The following is a 13,865-nucleotide window of genomic DNA, read 5'->3' on the forward strand; positions in this document are numbered from 1 at the left end:
TCAAGCCATCGTGCCCCCACCAAGAAATTAACTTATTCTCCTACTCATCCAAATTTGATCAAAACCCTGGGATAACAGGAAGCATTACTAGCTCTTCCTGTAAAACTATGATGATTCCCCTGCAGCTTCTAGCTACTACCACCCTCCAAGATGCTTCCCAGCCCAGGCTAGCTCCAGTTCCTATTAGGCTCTGGCCTGAAATACTGCAGAAAAAGGAGGGTGAAAGACTGTTTTTTGCCAGGTTACCATGCTGAAGCAGCTCAAATGTTCAACAGCAACACAATCAGCCCACAGAGAGATAGGAACACAGCAGCCGACAGCATGAGGCACTGGGAGGCTTCCCCAGACTGCTGTGAGAAGACATGGGATTTGAAGAGATCATGGCCTGGTGTAATAAGTGTTTTGCCCTGCACCAGCTTTTGGTGTTTTGTTTCTTTTTTTTTTTAATATATATACTTTTTTTAATTTTTTTTTTTTTTTTTTAGGAAGAATCATGGGAATGCTATACTTAAGAAAAATACACAATAAGGCTACTTTCTCACCAAGTTTGTATCTTACTAATAAGCTCATTGATTTTTCTCCAAAACTTTCTTTTGGAGGCTTGATACAGCACTTGATATAGTGACAAAAGTCTAAGCTTCATCTCATAACAGAGCTGACAAACTACTTTTCTCATTCTGTCCAACACTTCTGAGTGGCAGGACATGAAATACTTATTTACCCAACGCAGGAATGTCATATTCAAATACTTGAGCAGTAGCAGAAGAAAATGTTACCTACAAGATGAAATTTCAAGTTTAAGCTCTTAGAGGCCAATATTCCTTTAAAAGGTCCCTTTAAGAATCCTATGCTTAATGTATTTTTAGACAAATATTTTTATGACTACCAGATGAGCAAGTTCCCCACTGCTTTAGACTGTTCCTATGGAAACAAACCCATTGGCAAGCAGGAGTCCTGAACAACTCTGATGCCACTGTCTGTACCCTGCTCCTTTTAGTTGGAATAAATCACCGTTTAGAAATCCACAAGTCTAGAGGACTGATTGTGTAGGGCTTAAGGAATTGCAATCAAAAGAGTCCAAACAAAGCTCTCCAAATGAAAAGTCTGAAGCGTATGAAGTAGCTAGAGGCTTACTTAGTGAGCATACTTTAATTGCTTTGCACGTGGAGATGGACTCAGGAAACTAATTCTGAATTGATAAATACATGTTACGTCAAGACAGATGAGAATCTACACATTTAGTCTGTAGATTGAAATCACAGTTTTGCTCTGTATGTGTAGGTAGTGCCAGTCCAGGAAGTGTGATTAAATGATTTGTTATGAAAGAATAGAAGCATAGCACTCAGACTTGCTACTACAACTACTAACTTCTGCAGGAAGCTTTAGGAGGCAGAGGAGAGAACAGACAACAGTTGACATGTATTAGTTTGCATTTTCTGTGGTGAACCAAGTAAACAAGGTGTAGCAAGGACTGCTAAAGAGGAGAATTTAATGTGGAAAGAAGAGGGCAGTGATTCAAATCAAGCATGTCTTGAGCCTGCCCTTCCGCAATCTGACAGTTCCTCTCAAGATGCCAGATGAGGGCTAAAATCTACAGCACGTCCCTATCGCAGAAAACATTTTCCATTGCCAGTCAGAGCTGCTCCAAGGACAGACAGCTCCATGATGAGGAGGCATCAGAGAGCAAAACACGATTCTTCAGTGATATGAGAGGGATGGACACGCCCTGAGCTTCCACATGCCCCTTCTGTCTAGTGTCTTTGAAAGGAAAGGGAGAGGTGGTAAAGGCTATCTTTGCTATTTCTAGGAAGAGACTCTGGGAAGTATCCACTGTTAGAAATAGTTAAGAACAGGAAAAATACACATCAGAACAAAACCTGTCGGGAACAGGGGCAGTGAAGGAGAAGAGGAGCAGGTGGAGTTTTGAGATATAGTCCGATTCTAGTCGCTATGATCTTCCATCATATAGCCAAGAGTTACTCTGATCTCTCGGTATAGTAGACCTCTAAACTGTGGGAGTAAACATGAGGTCAAAGCAGTTCGCGATCTCTACAAAATAGGAAAGTGGTAAAGAATTTCAAAATGTTTTAATTGATTCTGTGAAGGTCACCATTGCACAAGTGAAGTTTTGCCTTTCCTATAGGATGGATTGCCTTGTAACCTCAAAAGAAAGTTTCAGCATAAGTCCCTGGACATCTCCTGCCAAATATTTTTTCCTTAAAGGTGAGGATTTCTGGCAAGAGACTATGAGCTTCCCAGTGTCACCTGTAGCATCAAGACCCTGGTGATGCATAATCTATATTTGAGAACACCTACTGCTTTTGTGGTCAGACCTTAGGGAGTGGCTAAAAACCTCAGATAGAGTATTTTTATACTGCTAAGTACAGTGATTCATCCATTTCTATGCTCCAGGGAAAAAAACAGGAAGGAAACACTTAGTAAGTCCTTGATGTCGTTTAATATTGGTAATGAGCGTCAAGCAAGCTGTGGGAAGAGAAAAAAAAAACCAACCTCATTCCAGTTGGAGTGGCATTTAATAAACCTAAGCAACTCTGGAAAAATAAAGATATACTCAGGAGGTGGGTGGCACATGGAGGGATTAATTTGTGTTAATTAGAAGTTGTGGAGGAGGAATATTTTGAAGGGGGGAAGCAGTTTCAGAAATTCGGTGAACAATGTGATAAATACTAATTAGCCAATTATTTCTGCGTAGTGGCAAGCAGCTGTCAAAGTGATTTCTTCTTCTGCAACTGTCACACCTCCTGTTAAGTGGCTAAGATGCACCCCACACAAGCCTCAGACATGACTATTCTGGCAGGACCAGTTTGCCTCTCAGCAGTATCACTCCTTTTATGTTACATTTGATAAGGGCAAAAGAAGAGGGAACAGTGGCTTTTCCAGAGAAGCAGGGTTATCTAAATAAGACATCTAAACAGACAAGCGTGAGAGGCTAACTTGCAGAGGTAAAAGCCCAGCATGCTTATGAGAAAGACCAGAAGTAGAAATGATTGTGAACCCCACAGCTCAAGATCAATTATGTTGTGAGGCTATTGATACACAGATTGTCCTCCTCTTGCTCCAAGCGGAGAAGTCTTTTGAAGTACCTTCAAAAAGCATTCACTGATTCTTCTATGGAAAAGAACCCAAACCAAACAACAACAATAAAAAACCCCAACAAACCCAGACTGAGTTCTGGTTATCAGGAGAGAGAGAGAGGGAAAGACAGAGGTACACATGATCCAGAAGACAGTGATTAGTATCATCTTATTAAGGCTGCTATGGTAACACCAAACATGAACTAACCTGGAGAACCATACTCATGTCTTGGTAACCTACAGATCTTAGGCATCACTTCCATTAGGGTCTTGACATACTGAAGAATCGTCCCTTGTAACTAAGAGAAAACAGATGTGTGTAAACACGTCACTGTTACTGAACTAAGACACTTTGCAACAATTTGCATTCAAACTACACATGAATTGAGCAAGCTCTAAAAATCTTGCATTTAATTCTGTCAGTCATTAATTGTTTTGTCAAATGAATACAGTTGCACTTCCCTTCACATGGCATTAGCCACCTTTTGCTACAGGAAGAGCGACACAAGAGCTAAGGTTACGAAGGTAAAAAAAGAGGAAATCATGTTTTCTCTTGCAGATTGTGGCTATTATCTAAACAACTTTTAGAGTTTGGGTTAAAAAGTTGCATTTGAACCCTTTTGACAGCAATAAGAGAAAACCCCTCAGCATTAAGTGTGTCTGTAACAGCTCAAACTGACTATTCCAGACATACCAGTTAAGACACAGTCCCAGCCTACAATCAGGCTGCTGTCCTCCCATTAGACACCTATTTCACATCTGTCTCTCTACATCTGAGCATCTGAACAGGCATCATCAGGATACCTACCCCCAGGCCTTTTAACCTCCTTTATAAATGCCAAGCATTCACTGCTTCCTTTAATGAACTGAGAAAATTTACCACACACACCCCCCAACAAACCATTAAAAATATCCGTGTTTTCCTGTTTCTTTGAAGATTAAACCACATTAAACCACATCACCCCTTCAAGCAGGCTCCCTCTTTTCTAGAACATCAAAAACATTGTGGGAATTACTGTAAACAAACTGCCAAATGTGTCAAGTGTGTGAAGTAAGATTATGAATACCACAGCTATCCCCTGGTACAGCTGGATTATTTTGACAGCATGCTCCTTACAGACAACAGGGACAGGGAGGAAAAAACAATTTATCTGGCTTAAACTTTACTGCAATGCATTATGACTAGATACACAGATACTAATAATATAGTGAACCAGCAGGCTCTCAACCCTCTCGTTACAGAAAAGGCCCCTTCCAGTGGAAGATACCCAGGCTGTATGGATAACTTCTTCAACATCTGGTCTCAGCACTCTTCTAAATAGTTTTGATGCTATCCATTGCTAGGTTCAGCACAGAGATTAAACCTTCCATGTTATTACGGTGTTATCTGTCAACAATGTTATAATGAAAGCCCTGAAGTTAGGTAACATAGAAAGCACGCTCCAGCTGTTCTCAAAAAATATTGCAAAAGTGAATTTACAGTACAATCTTTTAAGTTGAAATCAACTAATTTGAAACACTCATGCTTTTCCAGAGTTTACCCAGGACTTAACAGCATCGATCTCCAAAAATTAAATCCACCTTCAATAAAGAATCCAAGGTTTTCAAAACACTGCTCTGGACACTGAGGCGCATCTTCTATTGCTCTCAAGAAATTGAGTAGTCTCAAACACAGCTTATATTGAACTTCAACAGAAGTAACATTTTAATTACTCTTACCAGAAGTCTTACTTTAACTTTGTTTTTCTTGAGACATTTCCTGTCAGAAACCGTTTTGAATAGCAGAAAATGAAAGACAATTAGCATACCAGGCTCTTGACAACTTTCAGCAACTCCTCCATCACCACAGCAATACCCTGATAACCAAGAAGCCTACAGATGACTTTAAAGTGAGGGGGACCAACAAAATTCCTGTAGTTGCTGTAGATGCTGGAATATGCCAGATTCAATGCCTGAAACAAGAGAACAGATATGATTAATGGCAATTTTGGCTCACTGCATCTCTATAATAATCTCATTTAACGAGCATTTTAAAAGCATATTAAAAATAAAATAATAACTTTGTATCTTTCTTTCTCCAGGAAGTAAAACACAAAACTTCCCTTTTGTAAGGCAGGAATGCTAACCAAAATCCCTGTATTAGCAAGAAAAATTTGTAAACACTTTTTTTTTCCACCAGGCATCTTCCACTTACCATTTATGAAGCCATGCACATTTCCTTTTTCGTGTTTTTCTGTTTACACAGGTATAAAAAGATGAGTAGTCAATGCCAATGTTGAGATCCCTGAATTTAAAGCACAGCTTCTATACCTGCTATTCCTGTATCATCCATTTAATGTACAAAACATCTTGAAAGAAGTTACTTCAATTTTCAGTTTATAATAGGTATTGTAAGTCTTTAAGGACTCAACTACAAAAAAAAAGGGCCTTCTGCAGTTATTGTTCTCTGCAGCTAATTAATAAGGATCTCTCTTTTTCAAATCCCTTAACTGTACAGAAGATCAAAGCAAATCTAAGTCTGTGATGTAATCTCGTGGAAATTCTTCCAGAGATGTATATATAGGACCAGGTGTTTTGCTATATTAATGACTGTTTCTTCAAAGTGGATCCAACCATACAGACTGATGCTGTGTGGAGATTTAGTAACTGTTTGCTGAAGACACAGATCAAACAGGAGTTAGCTAACTTAACATCCTCCATTTCTGTAAGTGGGCTGTTCTTCTAATATCCTGAAATTCAAACAGGAATCTTGTCAACCTTTCTCGCAGAAGGCCCTGTTATGTTTTCTTTTCTGCAGTTTACATTCTCTGTAATACATGCATGAAAGACAGCATAGTGTTCGACTTGCAACTCCACACACATCAGCAGAAACAGAAAAATTTCTTTCACCAGTATCCAGGAAGAACACTGACCCTCCCTTCAGTGCAGGTCCTGCCTCAATTATCTGTGCAATTCAATACCAGATACTGTAATACATGGCATTGCACAAAGAAACTACTAGGAATTCAAGTCGTGAAACCACCAAGCTCTTGGGGGATTTTAGTCTCATAAAAGGACTTACAAATAATTTTTAGAAGAGATCAGAATAGAAGATAAACATTTTTATTTATGTTGTAAATTCCTATTTAAGCACCAGTTTATATAAACACTAGTTTCCAACATGTTTTGAATGGTGGGTTCTAGACTGATATGTAGCAAATTCAAATTTGGCAACAGGCTAACACTTCTTGGCCATCTTTTGTGAATGGCTGACATGTACTTCACAAACCCTCATGTGTCAGAAATTGTTGCACTATGAAAGAAACAGATGAAAGCACAGACTCAGAAGAGACCACTTAGGTCACAAGAAGAGAGAACAATAGATCCAAACCCAACTTTCTGAATCAAGCAACTCCTGACCTCAGTGAGAAACTTTGCATGAGTTATTAAAACACTCACCCATAGAAAATTATGTAAATTTTATCAAGCTTCAACAAACACACAAAGTTATAACCAGCAATTTATTTCCACAATTTCAGAATGTTGCCAGTACCAAAATTTACTTCTGAGAGGTTTAGTTAATCCTTACATGTACCTGAACTTCTGCCTCTATCTGTGTGACAAACCAATAGAGGAAGACAGCCTAACCTACAGAAGGTGGGTTTTGGGTTTTTTTTTCCTTATCTTGAGGGTCCTAGTGAACAAGAAGCTGACCACAAGCCAGCAGTATATCTCCAAGACAAAGGTGGCCAACAGCCAGTGGGGCTGCATGAGGCAGAGCACTGCCAATGGGAGATGATCCACCCCTAGACTCAGCATGGGTTAGATATACCTGGAGTGCTGGGTCCAGTGGTGGGCTCCCCAGTACAGGAGGGACACGGAGAGATGTATGGAAGAGTCCAGCTGTGGACCTTGAAAATAATTAAGGGATCGGAGCATCTTTCCTATGAGGAAAGGCTGAGGCAGCTGGGACTGTTCATCCTGGAGAAGAGAAGGCCCAGAAGGATCACATACACAGGTAACTAATGAGGGGACTAAAGATGATGGAGCCAACTCTGCTCAGTGATGCCCAGTGACAGGACAAGTGGGATAATGGGCACAAACATGAAATTCCACTTAAACAGCAGAAGAAAAACTTCACTATTGTGAGGGCAGTCGAACAGAAAGGCTGTCTTCAGAGACGTTTGAGACCTGACCAGACATGTCTGTGAGCAACCTGCTGCAGGTTCCCTCTGCCCTAGAGGGACCCCAAGCCTCAGCCATCTGCTAGTCCAGGAAGCTCTGTTCTAATGACCGCAGGCTTGTGTTGATTTTGCGAAGGAGGGCTGTTTCCAAATATTCAACCATCTTTTTTTGTGAAAGCAAACTAAAATAGGCACTTGGCTAGTTATTAGACTCCTAATACACGACACAGTCCTGCTATTAGATTGGAGCTGGCTAAACTCCAAACATACCCTACCGGGTGGGCAGCCTAAAGTTCTATCCCTCTAGTACAATGTGTGTGTTTCCATAGATCTCTCTGCATGCAGAAAAGGGATCTAGGGCACTGATGGGGTACAGAACTGGTAAACCCTTAAAAAAAAATACATGTAGATGAATATCCCAATACACTAAGCATTTATATATATATATATGTATATTACTTATTATATATATTAATATATATGCTAATATATTAGTATATATATATATACACTAATAGAATATATATTAGTATATATACACTAAGCAACTATACAATTGTCCCCAAAAGGTAAGACTTCATCTTTTACTTTTGATGTTTCCAATCATTTAGGTCTCCACAATAAATATGTATGAACTATCTGTTTCAGCTATAGTGCAAGGGGAATTTTACTTCAGTAGGCTAAAGCATTTTACTGCCATGAGGTTAAGGGGAGGGAACTCCTCTTCATGCAGCAGAAATTCATCATAGAAAAGCAATCCCTGAAAACATTATTTCAGTATTTAGAAACTCACTAATACATAACAATAAGCCAGCCAATCTAAAACTACATCTTTTGTTAATGTAACCCTCATGGGGTAGTACCTAAAATGGACCACCTGTTAAGACTGGATTAGCAGAGCTTTATAAACTGTGGCAAGGGATTTAGAAAACACCATCAGACGCCATCACCACTTTCCCCCCTGATGCACAAAAGCAGAAAAAGCTTAGGGAAGAAGCCACTAGCAAAGGGGTGGGGGTGGAGAGAGAGGGAAGGAAAGAGGGAGTTCATTATTTTGTAAGCTATGCTTGCTCCCTCCCCTACTTAAATTTAAGGAGGAAAAAAAAAAAGGAGAGTTGCTAGCTGCTGATGTCATCAAAGTGCTAACATTAATCACTCACAGCATCACTGGTACACGCACGAGAGGGATATAACAGGGATGTTCAGGCAGTACACTGTCCAAAGGGAGGCAAGGAAGAGAGTGGAGAAAAGACATTTTTTCTCCTGTACATTCTTTGAAAAGCAAAGCAACAGCATCTTTAGACAAGATGTTCTCTTGCATGAATTTAAGTGGAAGAGACAAAGAATCCATGCCACCAGCAGCATCAGAGAAAAAAACTGAAAGCACCAAGCAATGAGAATTCAAGTCCAGAGAATCTGAGGGGAAGAATAAGCAAACTGGCAAGCAGAGATCAGGCAGGAAATAACTCATGTGAAAAGGGAGGCAGAAAACTTAGCGTTTATGTCATTTTCACAGCAGCGTCACCGTATGAAAATTCTGTTCTGAAATTTCTGTCAGGAAGTGGCGGTAAGTACTGACTTTATAATCTATAAACCATCAAATAGGTTTTCCAACCATTTACATGTCAGTAATTATGTGTCTTTAATAACTGTTGTTTCATGGCAATAGAAATGTATTGTTATTATTTAAATAAAATCCAGCCATCCTACTTGGAAAATGCCATGAGGATAAACTATTGTTTGTAGACTGTATTAGGAAGTGTTCTATAAAAAACAAATTACAATTTTAAGTAACTAGGATCTACTGGCTAAAGAGGAGACAACTGAGCAAATAAAAGCTCTGATCTTACTAATGTGTCCCATTTTAATGTCTGGAAAAACTGTTAGATGCAAAAATGTGTCTAATAAGTTTATTTGATAGCAAACTCAGTTCCTTTATATTGTTGCTGTATCAAAAAGGGTGCACTTACCACACAATTAGAACGGCAGCATTACCTAGATCAGTCATATCTAAGGTTTCACATTGTATTGAAAATAAACACATCTTTTTCTTCCCACTTCCCAGTAAACATAATCCAAACACCTCAAGCAACAATTTTCATACAGTCACAGAATTATTACAATTAATATAACTATCAATATCCCACTAAAATAATATATATATTTGCCAGCCTCCTATCTAGAATAAAATACAATAAAAGTATTAGAGAATATTTTCAGAATATATTAGGAGCAAATCTGACAAGGTGTCTTCACCAGGAGAATTTTCAACAGTCAGTTGTTATTTAATCAGGAGACTAAACATTTTAAACCTAATCATAAAAAATAATAATTTCATTTTTATGATGAAGTCATAAACAATGAAATACAGTGTTAATTACATGGGGATTTATCTTCATTGAAAAAGTAAGAAACTTTCATGGTGGAAAATACTCACATCAGTGTCACTAGAAACTGGCTATTAAACTAAGAGAAACAAACTAAATTGCTGAGGGAGGCTCTTCTTCAAAAGTTACCCACAACAACAATAAAAGCAAAAAAACCTTGCCAAACAAATGCAAACACGCACTGGCTGTTATGATATATTCCTTAATAGATGTGTTTGGAAAATTGCAGTAGGTGTTTTCTTTTTACTATTTACAGTGGTAACAAACTGAAAATCTCAAAACACTGGCAGTTTTTCTGATTTTAATTTTATCATGAGGAGTATAGTTCAGGGCAGACAGACTATGGAATTACATACAATCACTTGAACAGAAATGAGTCTCAGTCATTCTTTTAAAAATCCACTATTCATCCAAAAGATATGCTATAGTGAAAACTGTTTTTCATTAACTAAGCTTAGCTTTCTTCAAAGAGGATGACTAGCATCAAGACTAAATGTTGTAATACTGATGCTATCATATCACAGCCACTGCTCTGTCAGTGGGTACAGATGTGCTAACTCACAGGCAAAAAACCAGAGAGTATTGGTGAATAAGAAACTAATGCAAACAATACTGGAGACAAAATAATGTGATGATGTTTCCACATGTTGTTTTGTTTTCCAATTGATTGAGACTGGCAAAAATGAAGACTTATGGATGGTAGAGGAATTTATCACTCAATATCCATTCCTGCCACCCCTCTCTTGCCACTTAACATTAGAAAATTCACTGCTCACAAAAGCAAGCTTTGAGATTATGTATAACACCTAGTTAGTAAAATAAAATGCAAGATACTCAGACTAGAGAGAAAAACAACTGCTGCATTAATTTTTGAGTCATCTTAAAAAAAAAAAAAAAAAACAACTGAAAAGAAGTGGTTCCCCAATTGCAAATTCTGCCAAACACACTGTGTCTCATGGAGACAAGATACAACCAGTCACCTGTACAGGCAGCAGCTCTGGTTGAATTTCTATAAGCATATGTTTATCCTTTCACTCAGGAAAGAAATGCACAGTTTTAAATACTCCAAACTTTATGAACTTCCAGTTGTCACTTTTACATAGCAGTACCAAGAGCAGTTTCCTTATAAACTCCTTTCCTCAATTACAGAGCACTACAATTACAATCCACACAGCATCCCCAGTGCTGCAGCTTCTACGTTACCTCCCTGTAAAACGAACATCTTCCCTTCCCAAAGCAAGATCGGCATCGGGAGAGAAGAAAACACCTGAGAAGCATCCTGATGGGAATAACCGTCCAAAACATCACAGGAAACACAGCAATGGTAATTTGGCCAAAAATGGCCAGCTGTGCCGACAGCTTTTACAGCATCATGTACCACCCTAACTGGAACAGCATGCTATCCAGTTACTCGAGAAAGAACTTTCAGAAGGAAGAGAGGGTGCCCACCAGCCGTTCCTCCTTTGTTGTTGAAAACCTAACTCCGCTAACAACGTACATTGTGTGCGTGACCTGCCAGTCTGCAAACCCCTCCAGTGACCAGTGCAGAGTTTTTAACACACTGGAACGAGACCCAGCATCTGCTAGCAACACCAAGAAAGAGCTGGCACTGGGCATCTGGCTCACCAGCAGCATTCTGCTCCTCATCATTGCTGCAGTCCTCCTGTATGGCTGCCTGCACCTTGTGTGCCGCAGGAGACGTGAGCACTTGCAAGGGCCGAATGGGACCTCCAAGCAAGACCACGGGAAAGTGTGGACCAAAAGCGCAGCATACGCCTTGGAGGAGCTCAGCAGGCAGAGCCAACTGATGCAGGACACTGAGGAAAAGCATCCAAGTGACATCCAGCTAGCCACAATCATAGAGAATCCTTCAGTGTGCAAGGAGCCTCCCATGCCGACTTCCAAAAGCCAGGAACAAGTGCCAATGACTGGACAGTGCTCTGCTATAAATTAGAAACCTTTTGTCAGGGAGGAGATTTTTGCTGCCTTGACATCCCAACTGCTTCAAACTCATCATGTGCATTGTCAGCGTTCATAATGGGCAGCTCCAACTGCTCACTGCAGTACTCCTGGCTGTACCTCTGGTGTCACATCTATTTCCAACAGCCTATACACAGCCAGGTACTCAGAGACAGAGGTTCAGATGCCCAAGAAGTGAGAACTTCAGCCACACTCTTATTTAAAAATGAAGCATGTAGCAAGTAATTGATTTACATTTCAAGGGTTTGGGTTTTTTTTGGCTGCTTTCGTTAGTCTAAAACTGCAAATAAATATGAGAATTAATCAAAAGTGACCAAGAGACTTTTTTGGTTTTTACTAGCATAAACAAAGCTGAGTAGAAGTTTTCAGATGGCAACCCAGAGTGCTACATTATGGGTAACTGGAATGTACGATCGAAGTGCAGTGGTTTTCCAGAGTGAATTCTACTCCCACAATCCTGACTGCTTCTCAAACTACACACTACAAACTACCACACTCAGACAACGCACTTTGCTGACCATGGTGTTCTCCATAGCTCCCATGTGAATGAGGTCAGTCTCAGGACGTAAGCCAAACTCACCTGGATTTCTGTCTGAAAATTCCCTTTGGCCTAAAAACATGTGCAAGATAACAACTCTGTAAGGACACTTCCAATGAAACTAAGGTAATATTCTGGGTTATTGTATTTTGCACTCTTCTGCACCCACCACGAGCTACCTTCTGCTTCACGGGCAAGTAACTCCCTGTAGAGAAAATGGAGTTCAGAGAACCGAAGTCCTGGCCCTTCCTTCCCTCTTTCCCTTTCAGTTTTAATGATAAAAATCATTCACCAGCTACAAATTTCTGTCCAACCACTCAGTACGTTGTGTAATGAAGGTAGCAAGGAAGTAAAAACTTGCCAAAACACATTTTAATATTATAACAAGAAAATCTGATGTTCATTTCACTCTCCCTTGAGCTTCACAGCAAAGTACCAAGAAAGGCCCTTTGAACAGAAATCTGTTCACCCTCACAACATGACAAGTCTTACCTGGCTTACACGTATAAGTCACCCTGTTTTAAATCTCTTAAGTGCATTTGTGTTGCATAAAACCGTAATAAATCTTAAGTATTGCTGTATAGTATGGTATGTCTACAAAACAAAGGTACACTGTGACTGCAGCCATTATAAACTGCTATTGACATGAACATACACATAAAGTCAGCTCTTGCTGACACAGCCTGGTTGTACCAGTGAAGGCCGCAGAACTGCTGGCTGGGCAGCTGCCATCCTGTCCCACTGCACCCTGGAAGCCAAGGGGTTGTATGCTTTTGGCAGGAGAGCACCAGCCAAATATTTCATACCAAGCAGTGGGTCTTTTCAGCTACTGTATTTTGACAGTATTTCCCACAACTTGCGAAAGACATCAACTCTCATATTGCTAGGAAGACATGAGCTGGCATAAGTTTGATGTATTTTCATACCTATCCTAGTAGGAAAGAAGCAGAGACACAGAAACCCGTGCTGAATGGGGGCGAGTATTAGTTTTAGAAAACACTTCAAAAGGCATCTTCATTGTGTTAAGTTAGCAACAACATGTTCTCCACAGCCTATACCCTGTTTCCTCCAGCTGACACGCTTTTCTTTGTCTTACACCTCAGTCTTAAATAAACTGTGCAGATGACAACAGTTTACTGCTGTTCCAAATGAAGGTGTTTTATGAAACAAACACTGAAGAACACTTCTGAGCATAAAGCCAACACTACAGGTTTACTGCCAAAGAGGGGCGGCAGACAGAAAAAAATGCTTTAAAACGATCTTGTAATTAAATTAACGGTTAACACTTCTCTCATCAAAGAGAGAAAAGATGATTTTAGTGTTATAGGGATGGAGCCAAGAGACACATTCTCATCTCTGCCAACATCTTGGGTCCTTGAAATCCTGTTCACTTCTCTACATTTCTCTTTGTTTAGACAGGTTTTAAGGCAGTCTAATACATATATTTACATGCATTTATATGTTATAATACTTGTATATACCATACTGAGAACAAGGAGCAGTTCAGTCTTAAAGCAACTCTGAGGCAATTCACCTAACAAATTTTGATATTTATACACAAAAACCTATATACAAAAAGACACATATATATATCTATATATCTATATATCTATATATATATCTATCTCACATTGAGAAGGCAAGGAGCTACCCTGGAAGTGCCCCAGGAATGGGATTTACTTCATCTAAATATAAGCCATTT

The 13,865-nt window shown here is 39.5% G+C and overlaps 2 protein-coding genes across 5 annotated transcripts in view; one reads left to right on the forward strand and one right to left on the reverse strand.

Annotated features, from left to right (window-relative positions):
* Positions 1-13,865, reverse strand: part of CYFIP1 (cytoplasmic FMR1 interacting protein 1) — an 82,849-nt gene that overhangs the window by 14,107 nt on the left and 54,877 nt on the right. For all 3 annotated transcript variants that reach the window (XM_061459764.1, XM_061459763.1, XM_061459765.1), the window contains 2 exons: positions 4,904-5,047; positions 3,304-3,394 (listed from right to left, as the gene is read on the reverse strand). In XM_061459764.1, the coding sequence (XP_061315748.1) occupies positions 3,304-3,394; positions 4,904-5,047 (235 nt within the window). The remainder of the gene's footprint in view (positions 1-3,303; positions 3,395-4,903; positions 5,048-13,865) is intronic.
* LOC133272539 (fibronectin type III domain-containing protein 9-like) lies at positions 8,252-12,746 on the forward strand. Of its 2 annotated transcripts, none has more exons than XM_061459761.1 (2): positions 8,252-8,825; positions 10,883-12,746. In XM_061459761.1, the coding sequence occupies exon 2, from the start codon at positions 10,928-10,930 to the stop codon at positions 11,597-11,599; it is 672 nt and encodes a 223-aa protein (XP_061315745.1). In that variant the 5' UTR covers positions 8,252-8,825; positions 10,883-10,927; the 3' UTR covers positions 11,600-12,746. The 2 variants fall into 2 exon arrangements, with proteins under 2 accessions (XP_061315745.1, XP_061315744.1); XM_061459760.1 differs by having other exon boundaries at positions 8,260-8,825; positions 10,795-12,746.

This window comes from Pezoporus flaviventris, unplaced genomic scaffold, assembly GCF_033815535.1.
Source record: "Pezoporus flaviventris isolate CSIRO_AGI_PZ_B2104156 unplaced genomic scaffold, CSIRO_AGI_Pfla_v1 ptg000030l, whole genome shotgun sequence".
Lineage (NCBI taxonomy): Eukaryota > Metazoa > Chordata > Aves > Psittaciformes > Psittacidae > Pezoporus > Pezoporus flaviventris.

Coding starts and splice junctions, on each gene's coding strand:
- LOC133272539 (XM_061459761.1), top strand. CDS start 10,928: ATGGGAATAACCGTCCAAAACATCACAGGAAACACAGCAATGGTAATT.